Consider the following 14,964-nt stretch of genomic DNA (forward strand, 5'->3'; position numbering starts at 1 on the left):
AAATTAAGTATAGAATGTAGAGGGGGGGGAAAAAAGTAATACTATATATTGTTTTATCTGTTGAACTTTGCTGAAGTTACTTTATTATGATTTAACTAGAGGTGAGTTAAATAAGAGGAAGACTTAAGATGGGAGTTTGCATTTCTTTGGCTATGAGTGTGCAAGGAACACTGGCTTTTTGCCCCAGCCATGGAGCAGAGCATGTCAAGACAGCTCTCCTTGTATTCTGGGGTTTGCTCCAGCCTTGCCAGTGAGAGCTGCTTTTCTGCTGAAGCATCACAGAGGAGCAGCTCAGGGCTGGGTTACAGTGGTGGAGCAGGAGCACAAGTCACAGCCTACATTGACATCAGAGGAGCCAGGGAGTGTAATGTTACAGCTGGCAGGGCAGCTGGTCTGCAGCTCCTGTCACAGCTGTGTGATCCTGCAGGGAAGGACAAAGACATAATACAGTTCATGACAAGCACTGTATTACCTGTCTGCCTCCCTGAGTGCTGCCTCTGATAGGTGTAGCCTGGAGACAGCTGCTGCCCTCCATGCTGTGGAGATAGCTGGTCCTGTCATGAATGAGAGAGACCCTGCATCATCTGGGGAATGCCCATGATAGTTTGTCTTTGATAACCTGACCTTGCCCTCATAGTGAGAGACCCCAGCAGGACCCAGGACATCCAGGTGTGGTGGTGGTTCAGAGGCTGTAAGGATGGTTTCATGCTTTTGTAACCTGTCTGCTGTGGCACTGGCTGCCTCCAGGCATAGGCTTTCCACAGTGCAACAATGTGTGTTTCTTTACTGGCCCTGGTACTTTCCATTGGAGCAAAGCAAAAGAGTGTAATACAGCTTTGCAAAGCTAGAGCATGCATCATTAAAGAAAGTTAGACTGTATGCATGTTAAATAACCAAGTCTCGATCAATTTTGATTAAATTGCCTTGTGTTTTAGAGTTTTGTGCTTAAAATCCTATTTATTTGGGATTTGGAACTAACTGCAGTAAGGTGTATAGAAATGGGAGAAACAACATAGGCTGTGAGTTGCATTATCTTGTCTTAAAATATTTTTATTGCTTAAAAATGTCATAAACCTTTAAGGATAAGAATTTGAGAATAAATTTGCTTTGATTCTTACTTTATTAGTATAGGCATGATGTCAAAGGGAAGAACACAAATTAAACCTTATTTTAAAATATAGTAAATACTGCGCTTTCGGTTCCGTATTTATTTGTCTCAGTGGACACTGCCATTCGCAGCAAGACTCATCTTGAAGATTGTAAAATGTTTCAGATTAGCAGACCATTACACTTAAATGTAATAACAATCTTTGCTTTCAGTCTGTTTATTTAAAAATCCCTCTTTTAGGGATATAATTGATGCCGTAAAAAGCCGAAATCAGGACTCAGTAGTCTGTATGACTGTTAAGCAGGTATTCTTTATTGCAGCGCTGGACGCACAGGGGATCACTCTTCCTAGTCTGTGTGCCTGCACAGGGTTAGTTGCATAACTTATGTAAGCTCTACATACATATTAGTTTCCCAGAGAAAAGATATACATATTCATTACTTTTCTGAGAACTCATTATCATATGCAGATGTCCTTTGTGCATGCCTGTTCGTTTCTCTGGGTGGTCGTCAGGGGTCTCTGGATGAAGGATCTACTCTTCCTCACTGTGTCCACTAGTTAACCTTTGCTTTCATGCAGGCTCAGTTCTGAGATCATGTATATGCTGTCGTTGAGGGGTAGTCTGTTCTAGTTCAGTGTTAGCTCTGCAGTTCCTTATCTTTATGGTTCTGTACATCTGCTTTTCTAAGGTCAAATGTTGTCATTGTAAATTTTTGTTTAGGCACTTCTTGTCCTGAAGCCTTTCTGACTCCCCCAAAGCAACAAATTTTAGTCATAACAGTTCTAGCTCTATAAAGCTCTAGCTCTATAAAGAAATTTCCTACAGGAAAAAGTCATATTTGTGTTCCAGGAAGACTCTATGCTTGTTATTTGTTCTTGTTTTAATCTAATTGTTTGATTTATAGGAAATACTTTCAGCACACTGGCAGGGTTAGTCTTTGACTGGACAATAGTAAAAGACACAGAGGGTGATGGCTTCTCAGATTCCCACAATGCATTACGGTAAGTTCACTTACTTTGTTCTCAGAAGCCTTGTGTACATTAAATTTGACACGTATAAGTATTTCCCCACATCTAGGCAGTTTACTGAACTGATGCCTAAAATAATGCTTATGAATCAATTGTTTCAGTTTTTTTTTTTAAAGTGCTTACTCAACAGCCTGGGTACTGTCATCCCTGTTTAACAACTGGCAGTATTAATGAGCGTCCCAGGTAGTTCTAATCCAGCAACCAGAAATAGATAGATGGAATTGTTGATCTTCTTGAAACACCTGTGCAAAGGAAAGATTTATCAGTAAGACCATTATTTGGGGATTTCAGCAGAGATTTTTTTTTTTTTTAAATTTTATTTTTTCCTCCTATATTTGTCACCAGACCATCTTTGGCCTTTGTTTTGGAGGTGGTTTTTGTGGTTTTTTTGATTGTTTTGGAGTTTTTTGTTTGGGTTTTTTGTTTTTTTAATTTTATTAAGCATGTGCATTATGTAGTTTTACAGTGTTGACTTCATTGTTCTGTTCTTCAGTGGCTTCAAACAGAAATTTGAATTTCCATCCTTATTAAACTAACCCAAATTGAAGGCTATTTAGCAGTACCTTGTATGGGATATTTTTCAAGTTGGGCTCCAAGAGTTTTATCTTTGCACTGACACCAACTGGTGTCAACACACCAGGATCCTGTTACCTAGCAGTATTATGCTAGTATTCATCATATTCGTGATGTTGCTGAACACGAACACTGGCAGAAAAAATGCCTCCCTGATATATGTGAGTTTGACTAGACTGCAAATACATGAAGCATGGGTTTTTCTCATATAACAGTTTACAGACACTGCTCAAGTGTAGCTTTTGTCAAAACTTCCCAAACATATAGTAAGCTTGTAAGATGAAATATTCAAACTCATGCTTCAGTTACTTCAGAAAACAGGTTCCAGCAAAACATAGGTGGATTGTGGGACATAAAATAATGTAGGAAAATATATCTTTGTTTTAAAAACCTGGCTTTATTCATATGATGAATCTATGACTAGAATGTGGAGAAACAAGTTTTTTTTAAATAGCAGAATGGTTAGCAGTTAACTTCCATCCTAAAACCTATATTCCATATACACTGGAAATGGGCTGGGAGCAGAAAACAAGACTCTCTGCTACCAGGTAAACACAAACTCCAATTTTGTAGCCTTAGAGAAACAAACACTCAGCATTACCTGAGGAAAGCCTGTTAAGCCCATAATACACTTGAAGCTGCAGTTGTGAGTGCATGACCCCTAACTACAGTGAGAGCCAGACAGTGTGCTCATTGTTCTGTGGGACTCGTGGTCCAAGTCCTAGTCCATACGGAGCTTTTTGTTTCAGTATAAGTATTTGTTAGGTGATTTTAACCAGAGTAATATTGATATATCCTCTGCTGTTAGCACAGCTATGATAACATAAAAATGTCCTAGTAGTGTTACAGCTTTGCAAAATAAATTATAAACTGTCATAAATATGTTAATAACTGTTTTCAATATGGCTGTATTGATTTTACTGTGAAAGTGCACATGAAGCCAAACAGGTCATGTGCATACAGAAGCTGGCAACCTTTAAAACATGGTCCTCCTTCAATTTCTGTCCTGTTGTTTACCCATTCATGGCAAATTCCTTTCCTTGCTGTTGTCACATCTCATTGAAGTTTCTACCAGTTACTACAAGTATTCTGCTCATAGATTTTTTTTTTCATAGTCATTTATTATATGCATGCTAGCTTCTTCATATAGGTCGAAGTTCTGTTCTGGTTTGTTAAGCAGTTGCTTTTATTAACATAAGCTTAGGGTCTTTCACATCAGTTGTTCCACAATAATCTAAAGAGTTTTTGCAGTCTACACCTAATGTAAAAACCAGAGGGATCATTACAGACAATGTGTGCAGTCTTCTGATATCTCTTTAGAGCCCACAAACAAGCTTCAAACAAATTTATATCAGCCACAGAAATTAGCTGCAAATATCTTCAAGAATGAGTAAAATTTGGATATCTTGTCCCAGGCAGATAGCTTAAATTTGCTTAAAACATAGAAATAGCTGGGAATAGATGGTGGCGGTCTTTTTCTGTGGATTTACAAAAATTGGTTAACAATTTTCTGTTCACTTGTCGGTTCACCTTTCAGTATACTCAAATTCTTAGAATCCACTTATATTCCACCTTCCTATATATCGGAGATGGAAAAAGTTGCCAAGCAAGGAGATACCATTTTGGTGTCTGGAATGAAAACAGGCAGTTCTAAATTAAAAGCAAGAATACAGGAGAGCGTCTATAAGGTAAGAATCTTATAGTATTTTTTTTTACTATTATTATTATTTAGTCTTATAGTCCAATGTGATAGGAGTACTATAAGTTTGCACTGCAGTATTTTTCCTGTTGTGGATAGCAGTCCTGCATCTCTGTCTTTCTGGTTGGACTCTGTAGCCTGTATCATAAAAGATGACAGTGCTACTTTTGGTCACTTTGAAAGGGCTGGAGTTGGATGCAGTTACCTTGGTGCAGTTACCTAACCTGGGACAGTGCACATGCCAGAGGTTGTTTCTAAGCTTAACTGACAAAAGGCTCTGTGGCAGAGGAATACATTTCAAATACTTCCGTTCGATTTTATTATTCCTGATATTCATATTATATATGTAACTAGAATCATGCTGGGTAAGGCATTGGCCCTTTAGCTCTTTTTAAAAATAACCAGCTAGAACACTTTAGGTATCTTTTTTTCTCCAATAAATAAATAGCTAGGAAATTATTGCCATATTGGATACACCTTTATTTCCTGTTGTGCTTGAAATGAGTGTCATATGAATACTCTGGTATTATTTAATTCTACCTCATCAGGTTCTGGTCTCCAAGGAAGGGGCTTTGGGATCAGAATGTCAATGCTACAAGGGTATTAAACTACAGTACTGGCGGTCTTCCCAGCTGTTAGGTAGATCCATGCTGTTTCTTTCTTTGTAAATTGTGGTGGCAGTGTTCTTCGTTTAACTCTGGCAACAGAGTTGTTTTCTCGCTTAACAGAATTTACAAGCACGTGAGAGAGTTTTTAATGGGTTATTGCTTACAGGAACACTTGGCGTTGTGCTGGTATCAACTTAATAGTGCATCTTAAAAAAAATCCTTGTATAAAATGATTGGTTTTTTTCTGAAGTTCATCTCATATCTGTAGCCTGGTTTTGCAGATTTGCATTACTACATGTTGTACTTAATGTTTTTGCTTAAAGCAGAATTGCCTTGAACTATCTAACCCATACCTGTAAAAAGTGTTCTAGAGAAATATTATCTAAGTGTATGTAATACTAGTAACATGGCACAAATAATAGTGCACGTCAAGAATTCTATTTTTTTACAGTTCCATGTTTGATTGTGCTCAATATAGTTACTCTACATTATAGCAGTCTGACTTTTTATTTTTCTTGAATGCTTGTAGCTTTTTTAATTTTCTGGTTTAATATTTATTTTTCTAATTAGTTTTGAGATGATACTATAAGTGAAGTAGAAATAATATTGTTCTGTTTGCAATTTTTCATGGCTTTTTGGTTAGTAGTTCCTTTAAATCTTTCACTGCTGCCAGACTGCACATTTTCAGTGAACATCCCTCAAACAACTGTAATAGAACTTATGCAATTATCTGTTGTATTCGTAATTTAATAGACCTATGAGTTTGATACAGATTCCTCAGTAAAGTTATAAAGGAAGTGTTGTCTGGAGGTACCATGTTTTACAGTAGGGGAAATAAATTTCTAGGTGTTTGAATAGTCACTGTGTATCTGTCTCAAGTTTTTCTGTATTCTCCAGAAAATTGAATGAAAATTATGTCCATACAGACTTGATTTTTTTTTCTTCAGCCTTACACAGTAAGAACAGAGCAGATCTCTCTCTGATTCATTGTCCTTTGCATTTTTCTGTTGTGACAAAATTTGAGGTGATAATAAAGAGCAAATTAAAGCAAATAATATTTTTCACTTATAAGTTATCGCTGCATGGTCTGTTTCAAACAAATGAACTGCTTTAACTGTGGTTGCTTTTTCTTTTTTTTCCCCTCAATCAATAGCATGTACCTCCTGCAGAAGTCAGATTGCTTATTTTGGAAAATATCCTTTTAAATCCAGCATATGACATTTATCTTCTGGTAGGAACATCAATTCAGTACAGAGTTCAGAAAATAAGGCAAGGGAAGATTACAGGTTTGTCCTGAATTGTTTTGGTTTTTGGTTTGGCTTTCTAACTGCTGAGAAGTTTTAAATTGTTTTTAAGCTGTGTTGTTAATGTTTAGTACTATTTTCCTAAACTACACGATGTTTAGTTTTTTCTCTCAAAAAAAATTGTGTCTATAAAGGATATACTCTTGTGATATAATCTTTGAGATTTGATGAAGGTAAGGGTAACTTAGAATGGGAGCTAACACTATCATTTTGGATATACTCATTTATTTCACATTGACTAAGAAACCATGTCTGACTTTCATAGTTAAATCAAATTTAGATTAGCAATTTTTCAAACAGAAAATGCTTTCTTGACAAATTGATTTGCTCCACTTCTACAAGTGTGTGTTAGCTGAGTTTACGTCCATTTAAAGGTGTGGAAGTTTGTAACTGCATCTGTTGCTTGCAAGGAGCCTATAAACTAGATAAATGTTTTACTTGTCTAGTAAACTAGTCTCACTACATCAGCTAGTAGTGCAGAATGGAGCGGCAGAAACTGTCAGTAACTCTTAGAAAGTAATTTGACCACTTTTGAAGCTGGGAAAGGATTAGATGTTAGGTCTAAACAGTGGGATGATATTAGTTGGAAATTGCAGCTTCAAAGAAATGAAAGTTAGGCAAGAAGCTCATATTGTGCGTGTGTTGATAAAATCATACGTACGCTATTTCTACAAGACATTAAAAATACTGATTTAATGTGTGTACTAGGCATCTGTAAAAAATAATCAGCAATAATCAGCAGCATCCAAACACTGACACATTTGCTTTCATTGTTTCATATGTTGTCTTGTTTTCTGTACAGAATTAAGGATGCCATCTGATCAGTATGAACTGCAGCTACAGAACAACGTACTAGGTCCTGACGGAGATCTGTCTTGGCCAGTTGCCAAGTTGGACCAGGCAACATCAGTTGTAACAGCACTGCAGCAGGGACAGACTAACCTCATACTTGGGCACAAGAGTATCCTTCTTAGGTGATGCTTCTCCATCTGGATCTTCGTGGCAGGAGACAAACTTTCCACGCTTTGCAACACAAAAAGATAAAATTACCCATATTTGAATCAGTAGTCTTGAAAATCAGGAGTATTTGATGGAGCCGTAGGAAGTAGCATTGCTGTGAATTCAGTCTCAACAGAGCTCCCTGATGCCTTGAAACGTTCTAAGAAATTAGGTTGTCAAAAGATCAATTAAATCATGTCTGTACCCTCACTCAATGTGGAAATGTGACGGAGCTTTATTTAATTTCAGTATTTAGAGCATTATATTCCCTAGTGGAATTTCTCTAAAGTGCTTGCTGTCTTTCAGGATAGTGAGGATGACGTTTATTTTCAGTGTGCAATTAGCTTTAAATACTCAAAGAGGCACAAGGAGCCCCAAGAACAAGCTGATCTTTACTTGACTTCTGTTAAAACTTTTCTGTTCCTTTACTGAGACTTCAGGTATTCGCATGCAAGGGGTTTCCAGACTACCAAACAGCACTATCTATGTTGTAAATCCTGGGTACTTAGGTTGGTACTGGCTGCAGTTTTCCTGATCACTTAATATAATTTTTGTCTTGTTTTTGTGTTGGTGTTTTTCTGTGTGTATATGCACGCTTCCATTTCTCATGTTACTTTTCATAGAAAAGTAATTTTGTTCATTAAAGTAGCTCAATGTGAAATAGGTTTAGGGGTAAATATTTATTTTCTTTCATCTCTCTATTCAGCAACAATGAAGGTGCATCTTCAGTGTGGGCACCAGAAGCAAAATGCTTATATCCATTATATAAAGAGGCCGTTGATTTGTGCTGTTCAATATTTCCTGTTTTGTAGGGTTTACAGTTCATCCAGGTGACAGATGGGTCCTAGAAACAGGCAGACTTTATGAAATTACAATTGAAGTGTATGATAAATCAAGCAATAAGGTGTATTTATCTGATGTAAGTGGAATGTTGATATACTTCTGAGTGTCTGTCTCCTAAATCCTGCCTTTCTTTGAAATTAGTTGAGCGGTTTCATATTTACACTGAGTTAGGACATTTCATTTTTTCGCTTTATTTTGTTGTTTTGTTTATTTTTTAAATAAAGCACTCTGGGTGAGTGCTCTCTGCCCATTGGAGTATAAGTGCTGCAGTAAAAAAACTGGAAGAAGTTGGACAACGCACTTCAAATATGTAGCATACGCATTGCACTGGAAATTGCAAACCAGTGTAACTCCTGGAGAGCAATACTAATACTGTACTTTATCTCATCAATTCCCCCAAAATATAATATTGCTTTTCAGAATATTGAGTTTCTGTGAGTGTTACTTTATTTGCACTTACTTGCTTCCTGAGATATAGATCTGAGTTTCAGCTAGATCTCAGAAGAAATGTGCTATTGGGGCAGTATATTTGTATGTTCTTCCCCTTTTGTGTTTAAGAATGACAAAATCAAGAAATTACTGTAAAATATGAATTATGTAGTAGTAGTAGTATAAATATTGGTACTTTTCGTGTTAAATTACATGTTGCTGATAATTTTAAAAACTAAATATTTTCTGTGGAGTTAATGCTGTATCTAAAAGATATATGATCTTGTTGAAAGACTGAAAATTTTGTAGGGAAAAGTTCTTACTCAGTTGCAGCTAATTTTCTTTGAACTGTTATTAAACAATTGTTTTCTCATTGATTTCTTGCTAATATGTTTATGTCTGTCTGTACAGTATTAATGTCAGCTACCTGTGGCAATATCTATTTAATGTTTTGATTTTAGAATATCAGAATTAATACAAAGCTCTCCAAAGAATATTTTGAGGTGCTGAAGTCATCTCTGAATGGATCATATCATTATGTGAAAGCAATAAAGAAGGGTCAGACCATTATTGATGCTGCACTGACATCAATAGTAGATCAGGTATGTTTTTGTAATAATTATTCTGCTTTATTGCTAGGCCTAAAAATTATCTGCTTGTGCAATAGTGACTTAATAGTGACATAGTAAAAGGAAACCTAAGAATTATGTGTGTCTAAGCCATCTTTGCTTAAACAGATTAAGAACCAAATTCTAAAATCCTTCAGGAAGACTGTCAATTAAGTAAACAGAGGATTTGCTTAAAATAAAGACTGTGGGACTTTGCTACTGAGTGTGTGGCAAACACCTGTTAAACTAGTGGTGCACAGCACTGATTTTTTTTTTCATGGCAGATACTTATGTGAGCACATATCGTATCCTTGTGCTGGTGCAAAGGTCTTCTCACATTCTCTGAGTGAATTTTACAATTTATTATGGTAGGATCGTCAGTGTCATACCCTGGCCTTGTTCTGCATTCAGTTACATTTGGAAAGTTTTCTGTCATTTGGTAAGTGATGTTAAATGCTGGAATGAAAATCTGCCAAATATATCAGCCTGCAAATTTCTTCAAATTAATATTCATTAACTTTCTGCTAGTTGGGCAGGCTGCTGAATGTATGGCTAACTAGGGCACGTGGTGTGAAAGTGATTTGCTTTTGCTTGAAACTTGGAAAATTTCAACACTTCAACCCATTTGCTGTGAAATTGGTTTAGTGTTTCCTTGAGTAGGATTTAGTAGATCCTTGTATATGGTAAGCCATGTTCATTCTTTGTGTCAGAGAGGTACTCTTCAATGAAATGGCAACTGAGAGCTGTTAAAGTTTTCCTTCAGAACTCCAGTAAGAAGCAGGATATTGTGCCAGAAGGTTATGGCATTACAATTACAGCAAAGTTGTAAAGGCCAGTATTTTGGGATGGATCATGGAATGGGTCTTTTAGGCTGAGTTTCGTCTTCACCTGCTACAGAGTAGAATGAGCAAAGAGTAAATGCAGGTGTGGAGTTACCAAATTAGTTCTCTAGATGGGGTTTCAAAAACTACAAGTTTTTGAAGGTGCGTATTTCGTATTGCTGTTTGCCTTTTAAATTAATGTGGGCACCTGTATCTCCATAGTAATATTACTTATTTAATACAATAGCACACCTTGCTGTGATGAGCTGACTATTTGCTCACAAGTAACACTATTTATAAGTGACCCTAAATAGTTGCTTTCCTTTCTCTCTGAGATATTTTCAACAACTTGTCTATACATAAGGACAAAACATTATTCCTAGGAAGTACTATGGTGTCGTTTATAATACTGTGCTGTTGCTTTTTGTAGGATGGAGGTGTTCATACGTTACCAGTTCCAGTGCGAAACCAGCAAGATGTTGAAATATATGTTCCCATAGTTCTTTCACCCAGCATTTTGACTTTTCCTTGGCAGCCAAAAGTAGGGGTCTACCAGTACACCTTACAGGTACGCCAATGAAGTATCTAAATACAGGAACTATTGCTCAAGTGGGCACAGTAAGGCCTGTAACAACTTATATAGAATTGACTTTGGATACTTTGGGCACAGTGATAACCAAAACTTTATTTGGAGGAATCTTGTTGGATGTTAGTTGCAGGACTTAATGTGTAGTTAGTTTAAAAAAGCACAAAAAACCTCAACAAACATAAAAACCCTACTGACTTTTACATCTTGGCTTTCACTCACTTCCTCTTTCCTTCATGTATACGCTGCACACGTACACACAGAGTGGTTTGAAATTACATAAAACATCCTAGGTACAAAGCTTAATAGTAATAATTTGCTGCTGCAATTTACTGTAAAGAGGTGGAAGTATGGGAGTATGAATCGGCCTGCGAGGTGACTGCAAAAAGGGTGTGACAAGATCAATGAGCAGCACCCTATCAACCTTTGGTATCAGTATCCTTCACTCCCCACGCATCTCATGTGTAAAAAATGATAGGGAGAGAAAGGCCACAGTTTAATTTACAGTATGCCCTTCTAGAGGGACTTTTTTCCTACATTTCTTATGTGTGTCTTCACTCCCATGCTGCTTGCATACACTTCATGAATCAAATGGCTTGTCTTCCAGTATCCGGAGTATAGTCAAACTGGAGAAAAGAACATTGTGCATCCCCAGCCTAGACTCTCACCCCAGTACAACAATATCCAGAATCTGCACTCAAGTGTTTCATGCACAGTTCCTACCTCTGCCTTTTAACACGAAGTAGTGCTAAGTTTTGGGTATGTCTTTGGGTAAACAGTGTACAAAAAGACGCAGCAGGACACATGTCTGAAGTAAACAAATCAATCTCATAGTGACAAAATTGTATTTTCTAGTGTAAGTCTGAATTTAATGCCACTGAGTTTAGTGCTGTCATCTGTACTTTTAATTTCTGCGGGATTAGAGTTTGGTTTAGTTCACGCTATACCCAACCACATCAGCAGAGTGTAGTAAAAATTCTTAGTACAAATACACATTGTCAGTACTTCATCATATCTTCTGCTAGAGTTTTCCCATTAAGGGAAAGTAAATGTGGTTTTCTGTTTCACACCTCTTTCACAGTTCTATACTTGTCTCACCTTATCTTGCATATATCATCAAATATCTCACTAGAGGACATTCTTTTATGTTACTCCAATAATCTGCATCAGTATTTGTACTTTACTGTGATTTATTTTTCATTAAAAACATAAAAACTTGTTTTCTCCCAACATGTACATCAGTTTGCATTTGTTGTAACAGAACATTTTCCCAATCTGCCCATTCAACAATGCTAGTTGTTTACAGTAGCACACAGCTTGACTGTTGTTCCTGCCTGTAGATTAGTGTTTGCCTCCTACTCAGTAGTTTTTGAGTCAGGCTGTTTTAGATTGGTGAATACGCTTCTTATGAAAATAAATTGAAAGGGAATTTTGGATCTAGCCAAGTTCTATTTATAGCTCAACTCTTTCCAGCTGGTATTGGAATGACTTTTAAGTTTTACTTTGTCAGTTGTCTGGTTTTGTGTTGGATGCTTTGTTCATATTTGTGCTAATAAAATGGTCTCTGTTGCAAGTAAAAAAAGAAAAAAAAAAAACAAAGGGATGTTTTCTTCCTTCCAAGCATTAGAGAAGTGAAGTGCTATCTTCATGAAGTTAAGTACGTGGAGGTTATTTTGCGTAGTGAGGGCATCACTGTCACTAGTAACAGTTTGTGGAGGTCAGCTAACAGTCTATGGATAATGATTAGACTGAAATAGAAGCTGTTTCACCCTTTCTCTCCTCAGTGCAGACTGATTGTTAGAGAGAAAAATGTAGTAATGCATCTGGTTTGTATGGCAACAAGATGTGACTCCACAGAATTATTAAGAATTGGATATTTTTATTTTATGTTTTTCTACTCATTTCTCTGATTTAATTGAAAATATCTTTACAGAACATTCTGAACTTTTACATTCTTTAAATGTTTCTTGCAACATCCCATGCATCTCCTTCTGTCACACACTGTTACCTATTTAACCATTTGTTTTTGTCCGGAGCCCTTTCTGTAATCGGATTGTGCACATGTCCGTGGGAAGGGAAAAGGGAAATGACTGTTCTTTTGATTATTCCCTCCACAACCCCCCTGGTAAAATTTATTAGCTAAGCTCCTGCATAATTTAGATTTGTTTATTTTCCACACTGTCCTTCTAGACAGGATTTATCATCTTGGTTCATTTTTCCTTTAATTATGAAACCTATTAGAGGAAATGCTGAGGAAGTTAAAGAAATTAAAATACACATAAACAAAAAAATTGCTCCAGTGTTCACACTTGTTTTACTCTGGAACTCTGAAATTTATTTTGGAGTGTAAACGTCTTTTTTTTTTGTTTGGTGTTTTTTTTTACTTGTTTTAGTAATGCATTACTCTCAGTGTACCTTTCTGCACAGTATTTGTCTCAACAGACACTTCTTACAGCTCACAATAAACGTGTTTAAAACCTATACATTTTACAGCATTGTAATGATTATTTTTCTTCAGTAACCAGTATTACACAGCTAGGAGGACAGTACTCCGCTTGTGTTGGCAAAATATTTTTTGGCGCTTCACTCTATAAAGTAAGAACCTGCAGCAGTTACTACCCTGCCCTGACTGCCAGGTGCTCATACAGTGGGTATAATAATTTGTCTCTATTGATGTGGATAGTAGTATCAAGTAACTAGTTCTTACCCTTCTGTAGAATAATTCCACACACTTTTGTGAAACAGTCCTTAAAGAGCTCGAACTCTAGGAAGAGGGTGGGGGGTTTTTTGTTTGTTTGTTTGGTGTTTTTGTTTTGTTTTGTTTTTTTAATGGGAATCTGCATCATAAACCTTGAGCTTATAAGTTTGGCAGTTACTGACTCCTTCTTTAAAAGCCATTGTGGGAGTGTAGCCTGTACATTCCACAGACCCTCATAGTGCTTGTGGCAAGAGTGGGCAGTTTCCATAGGTGCCTATCGCTTATTCCATGACTGAGCTGTTGCTGGAGCAGCATGTTTGCTCAATGGCTGCAGGTAGATATGCTGATTTTCAGCATAAAAATAAAGAAGTAATGCCAAGAAGAGATTGACTATTTTTTTCTTTTTTTTTCCCCTCTTGCCTCATTCCCTCCCTGCCTCCCATCTTCTTTTCTCTTCCCTTTAGATCCCTTAAAAATTCCCATTGAAAGAAGCTAGTAGGTACAGTGTCAGGTTAGCAGCCCTGAGACCCAAAATTAGCGGTTTGGCTGTCAACAGCAGAGAAACAGTGGGAGTTTTCAGAAGTATGATAATCCCCTGTGCCAGGCCTCTGGTGTGATGATTTGTAAAATGCTCTGCTGACTCTACACACTATCAATCACTGGGAGTTGTGAGCATCAGACATCTGCAGCTGTGAGAGAGATACTTGGATTAGCAGCACTGGTGAGCACATAGAATATGTGCAGGAAGAAAGCTGAAATTAAAATGAATGCAGGGTAGTAATCGTCTCATCCCTTACTTCACCTTGCTTATTTGAAAGTTCTGAAGTGTTATTTTATTTTTGTATTTCCTCAATAACAGCATTGTCATTGCTCAGTGTGTCCGTGGTTTTCATGCATGATATTCAAAGGCTTGACAGTTAAGAAACATGAAAGCTATATGCTTTATAAAGTATTTGAAAGATTTTTCTCTCTGTATTCTAGGCACACGGTGGAAGCGGAAATTTCAGCTGGTCCTATTCTAACCAGGCAGTTGCTACAGTGACAGTCAAAGGAGTAATGACAACTGGAAGTGATATTGGCGTCAGTGTTATTCAGGCAATTGATGTTCAGAATCCATTGCATTATGGAGAAATGAAGGTAAAACTCTTTATTTTACCCTGGTCGCTCTTGAATACAGCTTTTGGAAACAACGAAGAAGCTGAGAATGCCACAGGCATTTCCCTTTCCAAGATGTTCCCAAGAGAGGTTTCCCTGCCTGCCCTGTGGCAGGTTAAGTGATCTGTTTCAGAATTTGTGCTTCTGGAGATTCAAGCTCTCTTCACCGCATTAACTTGACTCCCATTTTTACCCCTTCCTGATTTCCTTGGCAAGTCTTTTTCCTTTTTGAAAGTTTTGAGAAGAAGGAAGTAGTAATCTACTACTGGCCTAGCCACCTAAGCAGACAAGCCAAGCTAAAAATGCATTCTGCAGGGTAAGAGGTGGGTATTTTCCCTCAATATAAAAGGATGACATATATGATCAAGATGCACGAGGAAATTCCTGTCTGGAGAAGGGGCTGAAATAAGTGCAGTGCCACATAATGAATCCAGATACCAAAAAAAAATCTTTTAGGAAAGTTAGGAGAAAATGGCAATGAAAAATGTACTTCCCAAGAGGGAT

General features: G+C 37.1%; 1 protein-coding gene across 1 annotated transcript in view; it reads left to right on the forward strand.

Moving 5' to 3' along the window:
- Positions 1 to 14,964, forward strand: part of NUP210 (nucleoporin 210) — a 73,771-nt gene that overhangs the window by 17,590 nt on the left and 41,217 nt on the right. Inside the window, exons 4-12 of the mRNA XM_075096690.1 lie at positions 2,014 to 2,110; positions 4,248 to 4,398; positions 6,171 to 6,303; positions 7,124 to 7,282; positions 7,761 to 7,829; positions 8,133 to 8,239; positions 9,054 to 9,194; positions 10,452 to 10,589; positions 14,287 to 14,442. Coding sequence (XP_074952791.1) covers positions 2,014 to 2,110; positions 4,248 to 4,398; positions 6,171 to 6,303; positions 7,124 to 7,282; positions 7,761 to 7,829; positions 8,133 to 8,239; positions 9,054 to 9,194; positions 10,452 to 10,589; positions 14,287 to 14,442 — 1,151 coding nt within the window. The remainder of the gene's footprint in view (positions 1 to 2,013; positions 2,111 to 4,247; positions 4,399 to 6,170; positions 6,304 to 7,123; positions 7,283 to 7,760; positions 7,830 to 8,132; positions 8,240 to 9,053; positions 9,195 to 10,451; positions 10,590 to 14,286; positions 14,443 to 14,964) is intronic.

Source organism: Phalacrocorax aristotelis, chromosome 6 (genome assembly GCF_949628215.1).
Source record: "Phalacrocorax aristotelis chromosome 6, bGulAri2.1, whole genome shotgun sequence".
Taxonomy (NCBI): domain Eukaryota; kingdom Metazoa; phylum Chordata; class Aves; order Suliformes; family Phalacrocoracidae; genus Phalacrocorax; species Phalacrocorax aristotelis.